Here is a 24,247-nt window from a genome sequence, read left to right as displayed (position 1 = left end):
AAACCCCTGGTCAAACATTAAAAAGCTGCAAATACAATAACACACATTTTAATGGGAATACAAAACAATGATTATTTACATATTTACATATTTACAGAGGCATTTACAAAATCTACAAAATGGAAATAAAACATTTAAATTGATTTAAAATACTTTAGCTATTACAAAAAAAATCATGAATATAATGGCACAAATCTTTCACAGCGAATGATTCTAACTCATATTTGCTTCTGGGGGGCCTGGAACAACATATGTTCAGATGGGGGTCCGCGGCCAAATACAGATAATTCCTAGGGGTCCTTGACATGGAAAAGGTTGAGAACCACCGACATATGTCTTTCAGAAAACTGTTTGGCCAAACTGGGTTAAAGAGATAAAGGGGCGAGGGGGGGACGACAGACATCCAGTAGTGTCCAGTAAAGGAGCAGCCAGGCGCTTCAGTACAGGCCTCTGCAGCTCAGGGAGGAGGGCGATCCACATCCGCTTGCTCTGAGAGTACTTGCTCTTGACAGCCTAGGTGGAGAGAGAGGGTACATTTGCATTAGTATACATCTACAGCAGGGGTCTTACAACATTTCTCAGTTGCAGATTAAACTTTCATAGATTTCAGACTTGTTTGACAACACCATCAGTGTTGTAAATACTTTTCTTCATCTTCACGTTTACTTGTGGATTTGACCACGATTTGACTGAACTTTATCTGCTCTTTTTTCCCCCGCTACACAAAACCTTTACTGAAAAAAGCCGATCCACAAGCTACCAACGCCTCGCAGCGGGAGGCTGTGAGCTTGTAGCTCATGCTTTGTCCCCTTCAAAATACGAAGGCTATGGTTGAAGAGTTTTTTTTTTATGTTGAAAGTTCCTATCCCACAAAGATTTGGCAGTCCCCCTTAATCATCCCCATGGTGCTCCATTAACTTCCAAATACTTTTCGCCAACTCACCTGGAACTCTGTTCTCCCCTTGTTGGCGACAACCACGTTCTTGATCATCAGCAGCATGATCGGCTTCAGGTGAGCCTCATCATATGTGGTGTAGAACTTTTCTGTAGGAGTCTGCAACACATGAAGCAAAAACAAATTAGAACTAAGATAAACCATCATTCTAGCCATCTGTAGCCTACTATTATAAGCGAACATCCATGTCCCCACATCAGTTCTATTCAACTCACCCATGGCAGGTGATCCAGCAGCATCTGGGAGAGGCAGAGGGAAGCAGCAGAGATCTCAGAGGGCCGGTAGTGAACCATCTCATAGTCGAGGAGTGTCAACTCCATCAGATACTTGGCCAGTGCGTAGATCTTCATAGTAGTCTAGAACAGAGTAACAGACAAACACTATTGAAAAGCCTGCTTGTATGTGAAATGCCAAATACTCTGCAACAATTATTTTAACCACCTATGTTCAATTGCACTATGTTGAACTGTCAGCCCAAAACAGTATTGTCATATCCAGATTAGAAATTAGAATTGTTTTTTTAAAGCGGAAATCTGTTTTTGCTAATCAAATATGAACCACATTCCTAGATTAATTGAAAAGCAATTTCTGAAGACTGATTAACACTTTAAAGGTGAAGTCTATAATCCACTTATAAGGCTTCATAACTAGTTATAAATGTTAGTCATGCAGGACAACTTCTAGAAGTTCTAAAAAAGTTTACATGTTCCACGTGCTGGTGATAATGCAGTAAAGAAAATGCTGTTCTGCAGAGTTTATAATGTATTATGACCAGCACTTGTTACAGAGTTTCCCTACATTGCAGCATTGATACTTTTACTATGACTATGTGAACAGAAACTCACGGTTGCAGCCTTGGAAGCTCTCCTGAGGAAGTGCAACGGCAGTGGGCTCCCCAGCTCAAAGTTGAGGGCCCTCAGCATCACCTGCTCCATCTGTCTAATCTGAGCGGGTGTGAAGGCGTTGTCTGTGAGCCGGGCAAAGTCCCGGACCTCTGGGGCGCCTCTTCTATTTGACTCGTACTTTGAGGCGAGCAGCATGGCAGTGACACCAACAAGCTGCAGCTTCGTTGGTGAAACCGGCTGAACCTGTAATAAACACACAACAACAAATTAAAAATAATCAAATTGCAAAACACAAGAGCAGATAAAATATCCACACAAATGTGTAAGTTGCCCTTACCTGCAGAAAACGATCCAAGATGGCAACTGTTAGATACAGTGTCTCCAGCAGAAGCTGCAACATTGAATGAACCTGGATCAGCCAGTCGATTAGGCGAGCTCGCATGCGTGGCGTTATGTCGTAGCCCTTCATGTACCCGGGTCGCACAGCCTGACGTACCTGTAAAAACAAAATATGTCATTACACTCATGCAAGACACCAAGTCACATCATGGAGTCAAGTCAAATCTGGCAAACTCACCACCAGGTATTCCTAAACATTAACCTCAGTAAATCTATAGCTAAACCAAACATTATTCCAAAACGTAACCTCAGTAAAACTATGCAGTCTCTAAACTTATTCGTAACCTTAACCTCAGTAAAACTAATACAAGAACCGCTGGGGAGAGCGGTCCGGAAGAAAATGGGCTGTGTTTTGGGTCGAGCAGTCCAGGTACCACATAAAAAGAAAAGTGTCTCTGGGACCACGTACCTCTAGATCCCTTAGGTATGCATATATGTCTTTCACATATTCAGAACATAGCTCGGGCATGTCCGAGTCCCCTGCATCAATGTCCATCACCCATGTCTGCGGATCATCAACATGCGCAGGTTCTGGAACAGGAGAGGGAGCAACTTGAGGAAGTGGCTGTGCTGGCTTATGTGCAGGTTCTGGAACAGGAGAGGGAGCAACTTGAGGAAGTGGCTGTGCTGGCTTAACAGCTACTTTGGGTTTCTTCTTCAAAGGCTTGGTCACTCCATTCTTCTGAGAAGGACAAAAAAATATATATAAGAAACGAAAACTTCTTCTTCAGGGTTAAACTGTAAAATACATTTGTATATTTAAGTTATTTGTCGTAATATGCCCAGTGCATAATATATGTTAATTTCAGTTCCAATGTCCAATGCTTATAACACAATTGCATTGTTAATCCGATTATTTGTATTGACTCTTGATCATCAACTACAGTAAAACTACCAGGAGTGCAAATGGACCCTTTACAGTAGGTGTGTAACTAGTGTACAGTATGCAATGCAGTGCAGACTAGCCAAAACTCACCTGTAGGCACTCCAGGGTCGCAGCCCTTGTCGCAGCCCTCGTCCACACCTTCCTATCCAGCATCAGCTCTGCAGGGTCACACGGCAGTGTGTCTACATGGGTGGTGGACCTCTTTCTTTTGCTGGCTGCACGTCTCCTGATGATGATGACAGGCATGCAGACACTGGTGGAGTCAATCGACTTCCTCCCCTCTGCAGGGTCACACTGCAGTGTGTCGACATGGATGGTGGTGGGCCTCTTTCTTCTCCTGGCTGCACATCTCCTGATGACAGGCATGCCGACACTGGTGGAGTCAATCGACTTCCTCCCCTCCTCTGCATGGTTCTCCACGCCCCTCCACTGTTCAGTTAAAGAAAAAGAAAAAAAAGTGTTTTTCCAAATGCATTTAAAAGGCAAGTTACATTTATTTATAAATGTTAAATAAAATAGCTCGTTGTGTATTTGTTCAGTCACAGGGGTCTCCCTGTCTCTCCAGCTACACTAGCATGACTGAAGTAAAAGCAGACAGAAGTAGCATGTGCTTAAATTCATATTTAGCTTCATGGGCAAAGATAAATCAACTTCAAAATGACCTCAGACATGAACAGAAAGTCCATTTTCAGATCGGATACCAATGTTATCCAATCAAGAGAGAACTCAAACAGGATAAATGAGTGAATTTGGAAGTGATGGAGCCAAAAAGATGTACATATAGATTAACATTTTAGCTGACATTACTTCCACCACTGAATTAGAATTACTCCTGAAAGCTGAAACATGACGTCATAATCATGCCAATTTATGGTCATGACGCAATATCACCCCTTTGTGCACCTTGCTACATTTACAACGTTAACGTCTACAAAAAGGTTCAGACTTCAAATATAAAGTGCTCACCCCCGGGCCACGGATGTTAGAATGTTGCTCGGGCGGGCATTAGCACCGGTGCATTCCGTATTGTTCAATAAAAAGCATTTTAATACGATCGCCGGCCATTTTCTCAGTCTTTGCCATGCTTTCAACTACGCGCCCCTATCTGTGTATGGACGTTAATACATTTGAATGTTTTAGAAAATGACCGGCGGTCGGTTTAAAATGCTTTTTATTGAACAATACGGAATGCACGGGTGCCAATAACCCGTCCCAGGGGTGAGCACTTTATATTTTAAATCTGAACACTTATGTAGACATTAACGTTGAAAGTAGCAAGGCGCGCAAAACACAGGCAAAACAGAGTGACGTTCCGACATTACGTTCGTGGGACGATTAACGGTTTGCGCAAATTCGCATGAGAGAACCAGCCTCAGAACCTATAATAACTATGGACGGAGACGAGATAACAACGCCACATGATGCTACAGGTTGTTAGTTGTAGATCGTATTTTTTTCCACGACAAAATGACCGTTGAGTTGAACGACGGCGGCATTACATTCAAATAAAGAAGCCACAATGAGTCGAGGTTTTTCCACGACAAAACATGACCGTTGAATTGAACGACGGCGGCATTGCATCGTTACATTCAAATAAAGAAGCCACAATGAGTCGAGAGGTTTTAAACATGGCCTAGCTTAGCGGTGAGCCTACTTGCCTGGTCAATGTGTCGGTGCAGTTCAGGATCGTGGTGGACGCTGATCCTCTTGGTCCCCTTTCTGGAACGTCCTGCACTTACCAAGGAAGATGGCTCGTTGATCACCTGGTTGGCGTACTGCATTCTGTAGCAAGGTGAGAGACTGGAGAGAACCGGCGAAAGAACTGAGAGATGTGTTCGAAATCTGGTTGAAAACGTTAAATCTTTTCGAAAATAAACTAAGGTTTCAATCAATAAATCAATCAATCAATAACAAGTCAATCAAAATCTGATGGAGTTAGGAGTTGGTTCGTTGTAGCAAGTTGTGTGAGATGTGATGAAGAGCAAGGAGAAAATGCGTCTGAGTCCGATCAAGGTTTCAAAGCATCTGGTGGGCAGCGTCTGCGCGGCCGGTTTTAAGCGCTGGGGTCTCGAACTGTGATTGGCGTTTGGGCGTTTCACGTGCGCAGGAGCGTGACGTAGGTCGCGGCGGCGCGCCGATCCAATCGGCGTCGTGTGTTCGGGGGGTTTCCAGGGGGGTTTCCCAAGTTCAAAATGATAACAGGCGCTACGTCACTCAACTGTCGCGTTTAAACAACCAATCAGAACTGAGAGTTAAACTTTGAAAAATGCATTTCTAACGAATATCACTGCTGATAAAGTGATAACACTGTCCGTTTATGTTTAAACAAGTGTTTGTAGACGTTTGCTAACTAACCAGTTAGCTAACCAGTTAGCTTGCTAGCTAGCTAACTAGCTTGCACCTTAAGCTAGCAATTGAAACCTGTCCCTTTCACACACACACACACACACACACACACACACACACACACACCACACACGCGCACGCACACGCACACACACACACACACACACACACTAAAAAAAAAATAACTTAATATTTTTTTAAATAAAAAAACAACTTAAAAAAAACAACTTAAAAACACTTAAAAGAAAACTTTTGAAAAAATACGTTAAAAAAAGACTTAAAAAATAAACTGTAAAAGAAAATCTTAAAAAAAAAACGTTTAAAAAAAGAAAGAAAAATCATTCTAATTGTTGCAATTTACGAGCTGCGTTCGCTTCCCGCGTTTGCGCGTCTTACTTGTTATTATGCATTAATAATGGTCATATCAGATACAAATTATGCATCGAAATTGCTCAAGTACAGCTGAAAGCCTGAAACCAAACTCTTGAGACTGGAGAACAGAACGGGAACATATAACTCCAGTTTCGTGTGCATTATGCTAAACTGCTTTATTTATCATTGTGATAGATATTAATTATTTATAGATGCATGGCAACACGAAACAGTAGCACATTTGAGTACTGTTGGCCATTTATTGTATTTGCTTGTAAGTAGGGAGATAAGTGTTTCAACCATGTACAACCCAGATTCGGCACAAACAAGGGACTAAATTCTTTTCACTCCTATGCCACCAAAATGTGGAACGCCCTACCAACTGTCATTAAGACATGCGAATCCCTTGACTCCTTCAAAACCGCTCTCAAAGGGCACCTACGGATGGCTGCAATTCGAAACTGGCCCCCGTAAAATCTGAATCCCCCCCCCGCCCCCCCCTTTTTTCCCCTCACTGTATATATTTCTTTTCCCTTTTTACCTCCTTTATGATGAATTCCTGTTCTGTCTATAGAAGTGTCTATTTGTACGTCTCTAAATGTTTTGATGATTTGAACATGGTGGACCCTATTGGAAACAAGTGTAATGCTTAATTGGGTCGTCCACTCACAGTTAACAGCCTTTGTATTGAGTTTGTGCTTGAAATGTACTGTAATTCTGCAAACTGTTAATAAATTCTTCAATCAATCAATCAATCAGGTTTCAAAGCACCCACATCGACGGCGGGTGCATGGGTGCTGCTGGGCCAATGAAACTAAAATGAAAAGAATAACAAAACGTGATCGCTCCAAAACAGTACAGCCCACACACCACTTTCCGTTTAAGAGCTGTTCTGACTGACCAAGTCACCAAATAAAACACACACGACACACCTTTCCATATCCCCCTTCTAGCTCTGGTCCATAGCTCTAATGGAATGCTGTTGCATTCTAAATTAAACAACATTAGAGCTATGGAGTATGGACCAGAGCTATTCCCCTTCCCACAGCACTGTGAGAAGCTCGGAGCTTCTCTGTTCACACATCACAGGCAGCTCCACTTCCTCCATCTGAACACTGCAAGTGGAGAATGAGATGATAAGGGAGAATACCATAATAACAATTTATTAGCATGTCAGCCAATGGTCAATATAGTGCTTTATTGTTTACAACCGGCACGTTCTCTTCCTCAGGGTACAGTGCTGGTGTGATGGTGAAGAGCATCGTGAAAGGCAGTGCTGCTGTTCATCAGAATGGATCACCGTGTTAAGTGGTCAGATGGGTGGGCCACGGACACTTTCAAGATTGTCAAGGTGTTGTTTTAGTTATTTTCATTTATTGCATTGCTTGCTGCATCTGCTACATGTTTCATCTTGAGCTAATGGTTAGTTATAATTATTACACGGCTTGGTTGAATGCTTGATTCTGAATGGTCAATTGCTGATTCAGCAGTGTGTTCTTGATAATGACTGCTCCACTCTATAAACAGACAGCTGTCTAATCAACGACTCAGAGCACCTGGCTGTGCTGCTTGGAAGTTGGATTTTATGCTGACAGCCATGTAAACAAACACAATGTAATTTACAACTAAACGTTGCTCTCAAGAACTATCTGCCAAACCAGCTAACTATATATATATATATATATATATATATATATATATATATAGGATAGCGTGGCACGTCACTTTGTGCCACGCTATGAACTTGTAGCTCTGCCTTTTTTATCGTCATATCTTTTTTATTTTTTTGCAAATCCTTGAATATATATTATATTTTTAAGCGAACATTTTTAACTCAAATCTGTGTTTCTGGGGGTCCCTGCTGGAACAAAATATTTTGGGCGTCCTTGACGTGAAAAGGTTTGAGAACCACTGATATAGAATCAGGAGTTTTTACAGAAAACTGATTCAGCAGACATTTAGTAGAATGGGCGGTTAAGGCTCCATAAAGTAACAATGTAATTCAGGGTGCCGTTGATGATAGTTATTTGCAGGGTTGACTTGAAACATGATCTGTAGTGCTTCTCAAACCTTAGATTGATATGCAATGCTTCACATTTTTTGTGTTTTTTTGTGACTCATAGTAGTGATGTCATAGACTGCTCACAGTTTACGGTTTAGTTGACTCAATGTTTTCTGTTTTCCTTCTTTTCGTGAGCTTGTTGGCAGTGAGCACACTGTTGGTTGAACTTGTCATGGCTACCAGTTCCCACCTGATATTGTGTGGTAGTTCAGACTGATCCAGTTCGTACTGAATAACCGCTAGCTTGCATAATGTCTTCAGGCTAGGACTCAAGTCCAAGACATACAGCTCATCATTGAGTATGAGAATGCCACTGCCTTTGTAGCGTTTGTAATATCCTCCAAAGAGGATGACATGATCTCCAACCATGCAACAGCACATAGTATCCATTGGACCCGGGTATTTCCCGTTGGGCACAACCTTCTTCCAGGAGAAGGTCTCTGGACTGAATTTCCAGAGATCACGTAAGGTCTGATACAGTTTCTTGCCACCAAATATGTACAGCTCTCCATTGTAGGTAAAGGCTGAATGAACCAAGGGTTCATCTGATAAAAGAAGCTGTGCATAACGTGTGTCCAGCCAGAGGTCAGTCTCTGTGTCAAACACTTTGATGGTGGTGGTGTTGCGCCTCAGGTTCCCCACGACGCCCACAAATACAAACATCTTTGTCCCAATGACGGTGGCAGAGTGACGTGAACAAGCAGGTGGTGGAGTTCCTCCGGTGTTAATTAAAGTCCAGACCATTGCGATGGTGTCCAAGTCCAACTTGTACGTGGTATTAATCCATCCAGCCAGCTGGTCGTTTCCTCCATGGATAAACATGACCTTCCCCATGACACAGGCTGAGTGATCGCTCCTCCCCTCGGGAACAGTGCCAGAAACCCTGCTGGGTTTCAACCATATGTGGGCGTCGACATCAAATGCATAAAGCACATTGTCGTACTCCCCTTCACAATCGCCTCCCCAGATGTAGACTGTATCTTCTATCAGAACAGCTGTGTGGCCGAAGCGCATGGAGGGAACCTCAAGGTGACCGTCTCCTCTTCCAGGAGGAGGTAACGTCTTCCAGCATAGAGACATTGTGTTGAAGACATGGATATCCATCTGATCCTTGATGTTGTAGGTCGCTCCATCACAGTAGCCTCCAAAGGAATAAAGCTGGTTCCTCACTGCTACAGACGCATGATGAGCTCGTTTTGGTCCTCCTGCCTTGGAAACGGTCCAAGAAAACATCACTCTGTCGGTCAGTCTGTCTGTCTGTCTGGTTCTTGTTCTCGTTCTCTCCCTCAGTCACTTTCAACACAGCGCATCAACTTATATATTCTGGTGTGACACACCAACACAAACTGTTGCCATGCACGACGCCAATTTGTGCAGCTGTACTTCACCTTCACCCTTTGACTCCATTTAAAGGCCTGTTCATTCACACTTACTGTAAACTGTTCTGAGTCATGTGTGAACGTGCTCCAATCTTGTACGACAGAACTCTGAGAATCTAAGAGATCTTCTCTCTGCAGCTGTGCTTCCTGGTTCAGAACACATCTCTGTCGGGTGGAAACCTCATATGTCCAAAACTGTTACTTTTCAGGATAAAAATAAGGCTGATCTACAAGCTCAAAGCATGTCGCGTTGCGCGGCGCCTGTGTGTGTGTGTGTGTGTGTGTGTGTGTGTGTGTGTGTGTGTGTGTGTGTGTGTGTGTGTGTGTGTGTGTGTTAGACCGGTGCCCGGCTGCCGGTGCACCGAATCGGTAACGATGGAAGTTGGAGATCCATGCCCCACCCGGCTATGCAATACCCGTTGTACCCATGTCAGAGTACCCGTTCCACCCATCTGTCTGTGTCCCCTTTATGCCCATATATGGAGATTTCTGTATATGTCTCCCTGTGTCCCTTTAGTCCTATATATGGAGTTCTGTTTCAGTCATGCCCAAATATGAAGTGTTGTGATGTCAGAACAGGCCAGATCCATATATGGAGATATAGGGGTATTCCAATCTTCAAGGTATGTTGATGCCATCATCAGTAGTGGAAAGTAACTAAGTATATTTAATTAAGTACTGTACTTAGTACACATTTGAGGTATTTGTACTTAAGTTGAGTATTTCCAATTTCCAATACTTTTATTTCTACCGCACTACATCTCTGATCCAAATATTGTACTTTAACTCCACTACATTAATTTGAAAACTTTAGTTACTAGTTACTTTGTAGATTTTGATTATTACTACAAAACATAAGCCCTATACACATTTCGCCAAATAGCTGATCTACAAGCTCACAATGTGTCGCATGACGCATTGAGCTTGTAGATCTGCTATTTACAAAAATATTTTCATACATTTGAAAACATAGTTTTATGCACACCTGATAGGCTCAGAGACGGGTTCGTACTGCGTAGGCAGGGCTCAAAGTATATATACACCGTCTGCACTTGCAATATGAACAGTAACACTAATATAACGTAATATCAACGTTTGGTCAAAGACCTTCAGACATCTGAATTCTGAAACATTTGAAAACTTCAAATGGTGACAGATTTCATCAGGGAGGAGTCCAAGGAGAACATTGTCATCTCTCTCAAAGAGGAGTTTCACTGATGCCGTGCTGGGAGTCTCTGCTCAGATGTAAGTAACTCCTGCAATTACTACCAACACAACCATGACTACTACTCTCAATGTCAATTCACCGTATTCACACTGCGGCTATTGCCACCAGGGTGGCATTTCCTCCAAACCCACAAATGTGACGTGAGAGCAAGATGGCCGTTGTGCGAATATAGTCAATACTAGTAATTCTTGCAGATGACCCAGTCTTTTAATGCTGAGTTTGTGACTATATTGACACCTGATCTCACCACCTTTTATAAAGGGGGGAGGGGGAATCTGTATATTTTTAACACTGACCACCATCACAAACTTCCACAAACCACACCATCCCTACATCCAATAATCTAGTCTAGGCAATCTAGTTGTTTGATGTAGTAATGTTGTCCCCTAGTGTAGTCAAAATTTGACTAAATTAAATTGATTAAATAGTATTTAATACTATTTAATGCAAACTAATCTAATCCCTCCTTTCTAGGAGGGTGTATGAGCCGTATGCTGTCTGTGGACCTGGGCCATACACTATGGATGATGATGACCAGGAGGAAGGGCACACCCCAACTTGATTGATTTGATCTGTTTCCAACTTGTGAATGACATGACTGTTCTGCTCTGTTCTATTGTAACCCTACACTGTTATACATTTTTAAAATGCCTACTGCCATATTGCAAGTATGTCATTTTCATTTATTCAGCATTTTACTGGTCTGTGTGTTTGCCAGCAGAGGGCTCCCTGAGCTCACGTACAAATTGAATTTGTATGTAGATGGTTTGATTGCTTGTTCAACATTAAGTTTTGATTTAGAATTGGAATGTATTTACTGTTTTACCAACTATAGTGATTTGTTTTATTTTTTGATTTTGATTGATTCACTAAATTGTTCGTGCCTTGAGCCCAGATTGATTCATTTGTCATTTTGTACCACTAATAGCCATTTCATAGTTGTGATGGTGATGATTCTTTGTTGGGAGCTCACATGAGAGATTTGCATTTCAAATCAAGTTCCATTTTGTCCTCCTTGAACTACTGTCTACTACTGAGTACTTTTACTTAAGAAAAAGTAACGATACACAATATAAAAAATGCCTGTATTAAAAATGTTACTTGAGTGAAAGAACAAAACAGGTATATATTTGGGCATTAGACATATTTTAATTGGCATCAACATATGCTTAATGCATAGTAAAAGTACTCAAACTCAAACTGACCTTTTCAAAAATAGCAGATCTACAAGTTTACAAGGCGTCACAATGGGTTGTGAGTTTGTAGAAAGATGGGCTATAATCGATTGTCCGAAGTATAAAATAGGGCCTAATTGGTTTTGTTTTTTATTAATTGTAGTGGAATGCAATACCTGAGTCTGAGATTTAGTGTAAGTATAAAAAATGGAAATACCAACCAAAGTAAAACAACACCTCAAAATTGCACTCAAGTAGCCTACAGTAATTAAATGTAATGATTATGATTTATGAATGCAGTGAACACCAACCCAACTCCTTGGAAGGATCTAAAACTGAACCTCCATGAACAAAAGATAGAAGTAATATGCCTTACATAAGTGCTGTGCTGCAGCCTGCATGTGTATTGTTGCTCCATAATCTGTGGAGGGGAAAATGTTTGAAGTTTGCAGTTCATTGGAACAGAGCTATAAATAGCAATATCGAGTCTTAGCTCTGTTGTTTCTCTCAGGCTTAGTTGTTTTTGTTTTGTGTTGTGGCCTTGTGGGGAGTTAATTTACTTTTAATGAGGCTCACTTAAACAATTGAAAAAACATCAGCAACAACAAGAGATAAATATTCTACGATGGTATTGATGTCCTTTTTGCAAGTCACTACAGTATAGGCCTACCTACGCAAATGTATATTTTTTGTCTTTGGTTTTGCTTACACTCATGGGTAGATCCAATTTGATTTCCAGCAGATCCTGATATCTTGACTGTTGATTATTATTGAGTGGCCTTGGCTTGACTATAGCTGAGCTGTTTGTTAGAGCTAGGTTTGCACTTTACACCAGTCGTAGAGTGTGACCCAGGGGGTCCTTGCGCTGGTTCCAGGGGGGGTCCCCAGCTAAATTTGTTAATCAGTTTAACCATTTCCGGGGGTCCGCAGTGGTTCCCAAACCTTTTCATGTCAAGGACCCCCAAATTGACACTCATTAGCCCGCGGACCCCCATTTGAAGAGGTAATGCCATGCAGAGACCCCCATAAGAGAAGATGTTTACAGCTCCAGCAGTGATTCTCAACCATTTTAATTTCAAGGACCCCCAGTTTGACATGCATTAGTCTACAGACTACCCATTTAATGGCATTTCTATCTCTGAGACCCCCAATTTACATTGTAAAATCAATGTTAATTTAACTCTCAGAGTGTACAAAGTTAGGGTCCGTTAGGTTCCATTTGTACACTCAGAGTTACAAACCCACAAGGGTCCATTTGGTTCCAAACTATTTAGCTGGGGACCCCCTGGAACTCCCTCAAGGACCCCTGGGGGTCCCCGGACCGCACTTTGAGAACCACTGCAATAAACCACTGGTTTAAGCCCCTGTGTCATCAGTTGTTGTGGCGGACGTACGCTGGGGCCGGCTGTCAGTCTGTGATGATGAGCTGTACTGTATGTGGGGCCCCCACCGGGGCCCTCACATCCTATAAACCCCCATGCATTCATACTGAAAATATGATGTTGTGTCGTCTTTTTCTGTTGAAAGTCAATTGTTCTATCAGGCTAATTTATGCTTCTTATTGGCAAGTATCTCATTCCAAAACAAAACAAACACATGGCCTGATGATGGCTGTGAACGTAACACAAACTGTTCTTTTAAATAGGTTTGTAAGAGTGGTTTGCCGGCATGCATGTATGTATGTATGTCATTTATGTTGTCTATTTTGCAATATATGTATGTATATTATACAGTATGCTTGTGTATATTAAGGGGATGTAGGATAGGCTTGAGTCAGTGTGGAAATTATGTGGTTATTGGCCAAAGCCCAAAAACTAAATGAACAGTTCATCATAAAGGAAAACTCTATAATAAACTTGAGTGCATTCAAGTATTTGAAAATGCACAAACAATCCTTCTGAAGAAATGGCACTGACTGTTCCCGAGTGAAGCCTCTGGCAGTAGCCTAGTGTTTAAATGGTATACCCATGTTTGCCTCAATTCTATCTATGTTCTCTCAGCACCTAAAACAAGAAAAGTAACTGTGCAGATTAGATGTACATTTTCAAACAAAAACTTAACTGAGCTAGACCAAAAATATATCTCTTTCAAATTAAGTACATTATGTAATGTGGAATGGACACAGTAAATACAAAAATGTATTGCAAGTTGCAACAGAAGAAAAAAAGGAAAACGAAACGAGACATTTAAAAAAAGGAGGATAATCAATTTTGTTTCCAATAACACCATGGCTTTGGGTTGTAAAATAGTACACAAAAGTGTTTCCTGTTGTGAGAAGGCGTCGGGTCGATCCCCACCCCTCTGGGAATTATGGACCACCACCGCTTCAATGGCCATAACTTCCCTAAAGTGAACTGTTCACCCACCGGTGACATTGAATGACTTTGGCGTCACAGAAAGGAGCATCTATATTTTAGTGAAATGGAACAAAAACAGTGGTGAGATTTCTGCAGAGAGACAGTTTAAATAATTCATGTGACTATATGTATTGGTAGATTTCGACATGGGAGACATTACTGATTTGCTTTTACAGACACATATTTATTATCTTTGTTCTGGATGAAAAGTCACACTGTTTTCTTGACCTTCAGTTTACTTACTTTACTAACCATATTAATCCTGGCATCCATAATTTGGGAATGTCATTAGAGATAAAGAACATCGATCCAGACTTTTTCAAAAAATTGTTTGTCATAGACACAGACATTGAGAATGAGAAAAGTAACAGTGGAATTTCCCCTGATGTGACATAATTGCAACCGGAGGTCGCAGATAACTATGAAACCTTGCGTTTTTGTCACCTCACTCACAATCCCCGTCACTCTGACACGTCACCTAACTCAAATCCCGTCGCTCACCCCAGGCAAGCCCCCAGGTCATCGTGACATCACGTGACATCAGTCCCCTGGTCTCCCCAGGCAAGCCCCCAGGTCCCCAGGTCATCCTGACATCATTGTGACATCACGTGAAAAAGTTCCATACATGGGCATTCCCAGCTGATACCCTAATATACCCTGTTATGCCCATATATGGAGATCCCTGACTGTGATCAATATTAAGCCAATATATGGGAATGCCAATATCATATTGTGATAGTCTACAGTATATGCCAGTGAGGTTGGTTGCCGCAAAGGTCACAGTTAACTATATGGAATCACGCATTTCCCTCAGTCAGTCAGTGTATCACTCAAAATCCCCATACATGGGAAAAGCCCCATATATGGTGCCCAGGACATCACATGACATCATCAGGGATAGAGATCCATGATGTCACAATTAAGCCCATATATGAATATCCCTGATATGAATATATGTCAGAACCTGTTCTGACATTCCATATGTTGATCGTTCCCTATCCATCCTTCCTTTTCGATGTCTCCCTTTTGACTGATACCTGTCCATTTAAACTCTAGACGGGCCTGCCCCAAAGTTATTTGTGCCCAGCAGCCAGCGAGAACTAGAGTTCTCAATATGCCCGAAAATGAAGGCCTGGCCCTACCTGGGCCTCATCAAACCCTGTATATTCAATACACTGCCCCCTGCTGCCACCCTTAGATCTCCATATATGGATCTGACTGCTGACCTGTACATTCCATATCTTGATCTGACCTCATCACACCCTGTACACTCAAGATATGCTCCATATATGGCCAGTGCACGCGACCTCGCGAGGTTCACTTCTCGCTCCCATGCAGGGTTAGGTGACATTTGGTAGCCAGGGACATAATCCTGCTTTAACCTTCATGAGTATAAGCAAATTACAAATCCAAGGATTACATGCACAACATTAACATAATGAGATACAGCAACCAGTTATAATTTATCGCTTTATATATTTATATAGAGTTCTCCTTGTTTTCTGCATGAGAGAGATGGGAGAAACAGAATATTATTCTCTCTTTCCAATATAATATATTTGTCATATATACTGTAGGCTGTGATGCGTATCCTTATGATTGTTCAAACATAAAAATACATCCTTACCAGAACCAGTTATTTTACTGTGCGTGTGTGTTTATATTTACATTACAACATTCTGTACAGTACAGTCAATAATGATATACAGTGCATATACGGCACACGGAATAGCCCTCCCCATGTGTGACTGGTTCTGGTACTATAGTTTAGGAATTTGCATAATTCCACAGCAATCCAGTAGTCGGGTTTTCTTGCTAAGAGCCGCATGGATATCCCTGCAAAACAGAGGTTACGTAATTATTTGAATTGTTAAAGCTGCTCAGAACTTATAACAACAGTGTGTACCGAATTAGGCTTAAAAGCTGTGCAGAGTAGCCATTGCTTGCATGGTTTTCTACAGCTACTGTAAAGCACTCTCTGGCTCTCAAACTGTCATAGTACCCCCTTTCCCTGATTTCCCTTTACATGAGTGCGACATTTTAATGAGAAAACTGCAAATGAAAACCGTATTAGCTGATGCTATTAAAGAATTAATGACAACCATGCAGCAGCAAGATCAGAAGCTTCACACACATTCTCCCATTTTCCACATTCTCTAATGTACCGTCCTGAAGTAAGTCCACGTCAGTCATGTACAGTATACCCCTTTTCAGAAACACATGCTCTACTACATCACATCAGTGTTTCTAAAACAAAGGTTTGTGCCTCATTTTTGGTCATATGGGCCGGTTTTAATGGGTCACAAGTAAATATGCTGTTTTTGTTTTGTTTTTTGAGCGGTGACTGTCTCTCTGACAGTTTGTCTGTCTGTCTGTTTGCAATACTTCTGGCTGACCGGCACTGTTGAGCAGCCTAAAAGGGCCATTCACACTGAGCACTATATAAATATAACTGCAGCCAGCCAGTTGTGTTGGCGCTGCTCAGTTCACACAGGTGTGATTTCCCCCCCTCCTTTTGAATGAAATAAAAATAAATGACAATTAAAAACGAAAAATCGATTGTTTGGGAAACATATTGGCCTATTGCATATCAAACTGGGGGTCCTTGAAATGAATTTAAACGGTGTGAGACCCACTGATCTATTCTAGAGGCTCTCTCTGTTGCGTTGTCTCAGATGTGACTTCACTGACTTGTAGCTGCCTGCAGTGTTTACTCCTTTTAGATCATGGATTATATGGAGCAGAAGACAGAATGCAGTGCACTGCACATGTGGCATTGGCCGGAACAAGCCAGGAAAGAAACTGTGGTTTGCAATGTCATCACTACTACTATCACTGGCTATGTTATGCTTGCTTTGCACCTCATGCATGGTTCACTAACATCTCACTGCCACTAAAAGTAAAAGCAAGCATGCCTGATGCAGACCTCTCAAAACAAACTATAATAAGACCACGACTCGGCCTCTCCTCTCGCCCAGGACTCGCTTTCTCCAAGATCACTTTTCTAGTCTGGGTTCGGCTCATGGTAGAAGACAGACGTGCTACATCTCTCAATGAGTCTGGTCTGTCTTATAAGATAGTATAGGGCATGCAGTCGCAACGGGTTCCTAACGCCAAATCGCCAAATCAAATGGGTTCAGATTTGAGCCGAGTCTCCTGAGGAGGCACGTCTGAAGGCTGTCCTGGACGGTGTATCCGAATGTAAAAACAAATCCAGCCTAATAAGACAGAGGTTCGCAAAACTTTTCATGTCAAAGACCCCCAAATCGACTGCGGACCCCCATTTGAAAAGATATGCCAGGGACTCCCATAAGAGAAGACTTTTACGGTTATAGCCATGATTCTCAACCAATTTTAATTTCAAGGACCCCCAGTTTGATTTGCATTAGGCCTCGGACCCCCATGGCATTTCTATCCAGAGGACCACAATTTATATTGTAAAAATCACTGTTAATTTAACTCTGAGAGTGTACAAATGGAAATGCAATTGTACACTCTCCGAGTTACACATGGATCCACATGGATCCTAACTAATATAGGGACCCCATGGAACTCCCTCATGTACCCCTAGGGGTCCCTGGACCCCACTTTGAGAACCAATGTTATAAGATACTCACAGGACCAGTGCCCAGACAGATACCAGTCAGACTAGATGCCCATGGCCATGGGCATAACACGAGAAGGAGCTCATCTGAGCTTGTTATCCCAAAGTTGGGCCTCAAACATGCAGGTACAAATGCTATTATTCTATTATGCCAAAATATGGAATGACTACCTCTACCACAACACATAAAGGTTCTTCTCGACTCCTAAAACTAACCTAAATGAATTCCTGTGCTTAAAATACAAGTGAGCATATAGTTTAACTCCTTGAACAGAACACTATACGTACAATCCTCTGCTATACGTAACACCTTTTATTATTCTACTGAGTTTTATTCCAATGTGTTTTGTATTGCATTTGTAATGTATTGTATTGTCTGTATAGGCTATTAGGCCTACTGATACATTGAGTACCAGTAAGACACCCTGAGGGCGCTGAAACTACAGGTCTGGGAATGCCCATATATGGAGTTTATTTTATTTTATTTTTTATTTTTTATTTTTTTCGTGCCTGTTGAGAACTAGTATTCGCCGGCTGCCAGGCGTGGCTGCACTAATAACTTTGGGGCAGGCCCGTCTAGAGTTTGAATGGACAGGTATCAGTCAAAATGGAGACAAATCCATCAATCAATCCATCAATCCATCAATCCATCCATCAATCAATCAATCAATCAATCAATCAAAAAAAATAGCTGTTAATGGCTAGCCTACTGTATGTGGGTTTGGGATGGGGTTTCATATTGTACCAAACGTCGGTTGAAAAAAAAAAAAAGTATTAGAACCACAGACAGAATGATGTAAAGTTTCGCTCGGTAAAAAAACATAAAAAAACAGGTGCGTCTGTTATAAGTCCCGCCCCCATTTTACCTTACATGGCACGGAAAACAATGATTGGCAGCCCTGCTCTGAGCCGAGCCGTGGGACTCCAGCTGCTGGTGTGTGTGTGGGAATAGTAGAAAGAGTAGAGAGAGAGAGACATGGCGGAGTTTGGTGCGGCAGAGTCAGAGAAGAAGGGAGAGCTAGTGGGAGAAGTAGAGCGGCGGAGGAGACACTTTTACCAACACTTCTGTCCCAACATGTAGAGAGAAGAGGAGATACACTCTCTCTCCCAGGAGGAGCCGAAGAGAAGCAGAGCCTATAGGAGGTTGTATTAGTAGTAGTATTATTATAGCTCTCCTCCAGACAGACAGACAAGAGGGACGAACTGTTGGAAGCAAACATGCATTTGGACTGTTTCTTCTTCGTATTCTTCTTCTTAGTCAACAAACAGCCTTGGGCTGCTTCAACAAACATGGCTACTTGTGTCTCCTTCAACTCGGGCTCGAACAGAAGCGTCCCAACAACAACTCCCACCAGGCTCCTCTGACTAAAACAAAACAAAACAACAACGCCACGATCTTTTGTGGAGGAGAGGCGATCAGAGAGGGGGAGAGAGAGAGAGAGGAGGAAAAAAGGGGGAGTTTTGTATTTTCGTTTTCGGATCGGTTTTTATTAATAACGAGAAGAGATCAGATCGCCGCCGCGGCCCGGGACACTGCATTGAAAAATGACTGTGGGAATTACGATATTAAACACTCCATAAGGGAGTAAATACATAACTTTGTTAACCACCATGACCCAGCGATATTTAAGCTATCACACGTTATGTTTTCTTAATACTTGACCATAGTGAATATAGCCTGGGAGAGAGAGAGAGGGAATACTAATAATAATCGATGGAGTCCAAGCATAAAGAGTTGCTGGAGAAGTGCTACCAGAACTTGGTGGAGCAGATCACGGACCCCGGGCGCCTGGTGGAGGTGCTGGCCCACTCCGGCGCCCTGAGCCCGGCCGAGCGCTACCAGCTGGAGTCGGAGGGTGGTGGTGGTGGGGGTCCTGGAGGGGGTCCCCCGGGGGGCGAGGACAAGGTGAAGGTGGACCTCCTGCTGAAGATGCTCCTCCAGGCCCAGGACAGGGACCGCTTCCCCGAGCTGTGCGCCGCCCTGGAGAAGACCCACCCGCACCTGAACCCCGCCGTGCTCCTGAACCACCCCGGAGGGCCCCCGGGGGTGGATCATCACCATCATCACCATCATCATCCTCATCACCCTTCTGGTGAGGGAGTGGATGAATGAATGAATGGATGGGGATGAATGACATGTCTGTAATAACCTAAATTATTGGAAAGCATTGGTGGGAAAAATGTCTTACTTTACTTAAGTAAAAGTATCAATACTGCAATGTAGAAATACTCTGTTACACAACTTACAAACGAGTAAAAGTCCGGAATTCAAAATGTACTTGAGTAAAAGTATTAAAGTATTGGCATCAAAATGTACTTAAAGTACCAAACGTGAAAGTACTCATTAAGCCGAATGTCCCATTTCACATTTCCAAATGTATACAAATCTTTTAAAAATAGCAGCTATCTGCTATTATAAAGTAACTAGTAGTAACTAAAGTTTTCAAATGTATGTAGTGGAGTCAAAGTAGTAAGTACAATATTTGGATCTGAGATGTACTGGAAATGGGAAATACTCAATTAAAGCACAGATACGTCCTCAAAGTACAGTAGCAAATGTACTTAGTTAGTTTCCACCACTGCATCTGGTGAGTGAGTGAATGATGTCTATAACTATAATATCCTTATTATTGGAAAGGGTGTTAATTTAACTTTTGAGAGCATTATCTGTGCAAATGGACTCCCATTTGGTTCCTTGAACTCCTTCTTCCCTTTGCACACTCTCTTTGCTCTCTGAGTTTACAGGCGGTCCATTTGCACACTCGTATAAGTTAACTAACTTAACTTAGTGTTGGTTCAATCTGTACACTCTCAGAAGTTGTTACCGTGGGAAGTTGTTACCCGGTGGCTCAGGGGTATAGAGTGGCTGGATGGTAACCGCAAGGTTGCCAGTTCGAGCCCGGGCTCCCCTAGAGTTAGTGTCGAAGTGTCCTTGAGCAAGACCTTGAGCACTGAACCCCTAATTGCTCCTGATGTGCTGGTTGGTGCCCTGCATGGTTTCCGCCGCCATCGCTGTATGAATGAATATGTGTGTGTGTGAATGTAATGCACAATCTATGTAAAGCGCCTTGGATAAATGCACCATTTACCATGTAATTAATGTGTTGTTATTACAGTTCTGTGTTGTAATTCAGTGGTTCTCAAGGTCCTTGAGAGAGCTCCAGGGGGTCCCCAGCTAAATGATAATTAAGAACCAAATGGACCCCTATGGGTCTGTAACTCAGAGAGTGTACAAATGGACCCATTAGGGTCAGAGTTAAATTAACATTGATTTTACAATATAAAGTGGTGTCCCAGAGATAGAAATGCCATTAAAAGGGGGACCGTAGCCTAATTCACGTCAGACCGGGGGCCCTTGAAATGAAAATGGCAGAAAATCAATGCTAGAGCCGTAAAAACCTTCTCTTATGGGGGGTCCATGGCATATATTTTCAAATGGGGGGTCCGCGGGCTAATGAGTATCATTTTGGGGGTCCTTGACATGAAAAAGTTTGGGAACCCCTGTGGTAATTAATGGTTTTTATCACCGCTGATGTGTTTTAGCTGCATGTGTTTTAGCTGCATGTGAAAGAAAGGCTACACAAGTAGCTTTATGAAATATGCAAACTATACAGCCTACTTTCCATCTATACTTCTATAGGACCACACAGTGTGGGCTAGAAAAAGATGAGCAGTTTATGGTATATCATTTTTGTGTTGCCCTTAGTTATTAGCATCCACTTTTACTCATACATTAACACATGCTATTGATAATCTGACAATTTGATCATAGAGAGGACTTTGACTTTTCTTTGGGGGCAGAGAGAGAGAGAGAGAGAGATACACACAATCATGTGACTTTGTGCCTATTCACATTAGCACTGTTGCGCTTGTGTCCTTGCAAAGCACGTACTGTTAGCTACATGTAAAAGTACTTAATGAACTTTAAAAAAAGACTGACAATCGATGTATACACTACAGTCAGTCAGTGACAGACAATGCTGGGTGCTGCCTATGCTTTTAGCGAAGAGGGCTGGAATCAATAAGGCCTTGTCAATCTCAAATGAATGGGCTTCTACTCAAATGAGTACCGTTTGTACTTGGATTGAAATGGTGTTGTGTTGTGATACAGTATTGTGACTGTATGCACAGTGGATCTTAGAGCTTTTTAACCCAGTGAGACCTGGGGCCGAGCCTACACAAAATGCTTGTTCTAAATCTAGAATTGGGACTGATCAGTTAAGTATCTTATCTTAAGATTCTTCAAGTTGCATTTTGTCCCAACCCGACCCTTTGGTGTTTGTGCAAAACGTGTCACATTTTAAAAGAACACATGAATACAGAGATTGCGATGGTATTACTTGTTATTGCAGGTGTGTACATACACATTATGTTTATTGGTCACACATTCGTCACAGCACACTTTTTTTTAAGATATTTTTTTGCCGTTTTTTGCCTTTATTGATAGGGTTATGGTACAGTAATTAGACAGGAAAGGGGGAGGGAGATGGGTAGTGACACGCGGCAAAGGATGTCGGGCTCGAGAGTCGAACCCGCGGCACGCCGTCCGGCTGGCTTGGCAGCCTAGGTGCCCAGACGGTTGAGCTTACCGTCCGGGCCACACAGCACACTTTTTGAGGCGCCTGAAGGTGTTGTGTGCATGAGGATTCCTACACTTCTAATTAATGTGTGTACGACGTTCCTCTCACGAGTTACAGACCTGGGCGGCTGTATAGTAAAGGGGTCCATTTGGTTCCTCCTAACTATCAGTCTTTTAGCTGGTAACCGCCCTGGAGCATATCTGTGTTGTTCCGTTGTATTCTTGAGTCCAACATTGTACGCACAGTGCTATGAAGAAAAGGGCTTTGTTTGGCATGGTGAGGAGGACCTGTGCTTCTGGTTGCCGTGCACATTGAAGGAAGCCAGGAAGTGTCAGAATGACCTTTTACAGCAGTGGTTCTCAACCTGTGGGTTGGGACCCCCAAGGGGGGTCCCCAGATGACAGTGAAGTGAAGTGACAATTTAAGGACTTTTAAGACCTTTTGTTAATACCATAAAAACAACTTACTGTACTATTAAAAATGGTCAAACATTGGCCAAATTGTCAAATAATATAAGAAAGACACAAAGTTTGAAAATAGCTGCGAGAAATGTAGCTGTGGAACAGCGTAAGAAAAAAAAAATCAATGCCTACATTCCAAGTGCTTGTCAGGGTGGGAGGCCCCAAGTTCAAATATGATTATCTTGAGGGGGGGGGGGGGGGGGGGTCGCGGCCTGAAAAGGTTGAGAACCACTGCTTTACAGCGTGACCAAAATATTTCCAGAGCACGCCTAGAGAGAGCCATCAGCTATTTCTGTCTTTTTCAAATTCTATTCTGAATTGACTGAGCTCACACCAATCGGTATCACAGATCACACACACACACACACACACACACACACACACACACACACACACACACACACACACCTACACACACACCTACGCACAGACACACACACACCTACACACACACACACCTACACCTACACACACACACACCTACACACCTACACGCACACACCTACACCTACACACACACACACCTACACACCTACACGCACACACCTACACGCACACACCTACACACCTACACGCACACACCTACATGCACACACACACACACACACACACACACACACACACACACACACACACACACACACACACACACACACACACACACACAATCTACAACATGGGTGCACTGCACACTCATCCATCCACTGCAGTGGGGTTTTTGTGACAATAACAGCCTGCTCATTGTTGCAGCATGTTGGATAGATTGTGTCTTTTCTTTATAAAGGTCAGGAGAAGTTGATGGCACATCGTACGACAGGCCTAATATGTCAGGCCTCTAGTCTAGCACCGTGTGTCGTCCTCAAACATTTTAATGTCGGTCAAATTGATATGTATTCAGTGCCCCCCCCCCCCCATCTGAAAAGATTTTGTGCCACAGACCCCCAGAAGAGAACATTTAAAGTTTAAAACGTTACATAAATAAATATGACCCCCTCCCCCCCCATCAATCCCCACTTTTCAAATAATGACAAAAATTGCCGATGTAGAAGCTCACAACGCATCATGTCTTTGAATAACCGGAGTATAAAATGGGTTTAGAATAAGTTTTGTGGTTAAACTGATTTTGATGCTATATTAACACATTTGCTGCGTTATGAATCAATATCTAACTCCCGTTCCCTGCCGGTGTTTACACTAACCGTTGAAGAATCACGGTGTCGCAAATTGTAACTCCATTTCATGAAAATCCACCGGAAAATAGTCCCATGGTTTGTATTTGAGTCGGGGAATGCACCACCAGGAAGCAGGAAGCAGCCGCAACGCACCGTAGGCAATGCAGTGAGCCTCGGTTTCCCAGAAGCCATAGGAATCGAGTGTCAGTGTTTTTCTGTTGTTGTATAATCTCCATGCTCTTAATGGTTAATGATGATTGCATAATTGTGCCGACCAGGAAGACAAATATAGCAGAGCCGAACGCCAAGATAAAATATTATATGCACACTTGTATTCTTAATCTACAATACATATTTGTTCAATCTATTTGTGAGTTATCTGACTGAATTTGCGATTATCTCAAATAATTGCGATTAGGCGATTAT

At 42.4% G+C, this 24,247-nt stretch overlaps 2 protein-coding genes across 4 annotated transcripts in view; one reads left to right on the top strand and one right to left on the bottom strand.

Annotated features, from left to right (window-relative positions):
* Window positions 1-122: 122 nt before the first annotated feature.
* Window positions 123-5,082, bottom strand: LOC306915431 (G2/mitotic-specific cyclin-B2-like). 2 transcript variants are annotated; one of them, XM_079492756.1, is made up of 8 exons: window positions 4,744-5,082; window positions 3,176-3,514; window positions 2,609-2,881; window positions 2,138-2,296; window positions 1,801-2,043; window positions 1,171-1,311; window positions 944-1,054; window positions 123-513 (listed from the first exon to the last, which is right to left on the bottom strand). In XM_079492756.1, exons 1-8 carry the CDS (start codon window positions 4,864-4,866, stop codon window positions 340-342), a joined length of 1,563 nt encoding a protein of 520 aa, XP_079348882.1. In that variant the 5' UTR covers window positions 4,867-5,082; the 3' UTR covers window positions 123-339. The 2 variants fall into 2 exon arrangements, with proteins under 2 accessions (XP_079348882.1, XP_079348883.1); XM_079492757.1 differs by having other exon boundaries at window positions 2,609-2,878.
* Window positions 5,083-18,500: 13,418 nt separating this feature from the next.
* LOC306915621 (disks large homolog 5-like) overlaps window positions 18,501-24,247 on the top strand; it is a 67,145-nt gene continuing 61,398 nt past the window's right edge. For both annotated transcript variants that reach the window (XM_079493071.1, XM_079493070.1), the window contains exon 1: window positions 18,501-19,701. In XM_079493071.1, coding sequence (XP_079349197.1) covers window positions 19,323-19,701 — 379 coding nt within the window. In that variant the 5' untranslated portion in view covers window positions 18,501-19,322. The remainder of the gene's footprint in view (window positions 19,702-24,247) is intronic.

The sequence above is a fragment of the Electrona antarctica genome (assembly GCF_951216825.1).
Source record: "Electrona antarctica genome assembly, chromosome: 22".
Taxonomy (NCBI): domain Eukaryota; kingdom Metazoa; phylum Chordata; class Actinopteri; order Myctophiformes; family Myctophidae; genus Electrona; species Electrona antarctica.
Note: the sequence above shows the minus strand (reverse complement) of the source record. Positions and strands in the feature narration are given on the sequence as shown.

Coding starts and splice junctions, on each gene's coding strand:
- LOC306915431 (XM_079492756.1), bottom strand. CDS start 4,866: ATGCAGTACGCCAACCAGGTGATCAACGAGCCATCTTCCTTGGTAAGT. Junction 2,882..3,175: donor CGACCCTGGAGTGCCTACAG/GTGAGTTTTGGC, acceptor TGTCCTTCTCAG/AAGAATGGAGTGACCAAGCC. Junction 2,044..2,137: donor TCTTGGATCGTTTTCTGCAG/GTAAGGGCAACT, acceptor TGTTTATTACAG/GTTCAGCCGGTTTCACCAAC.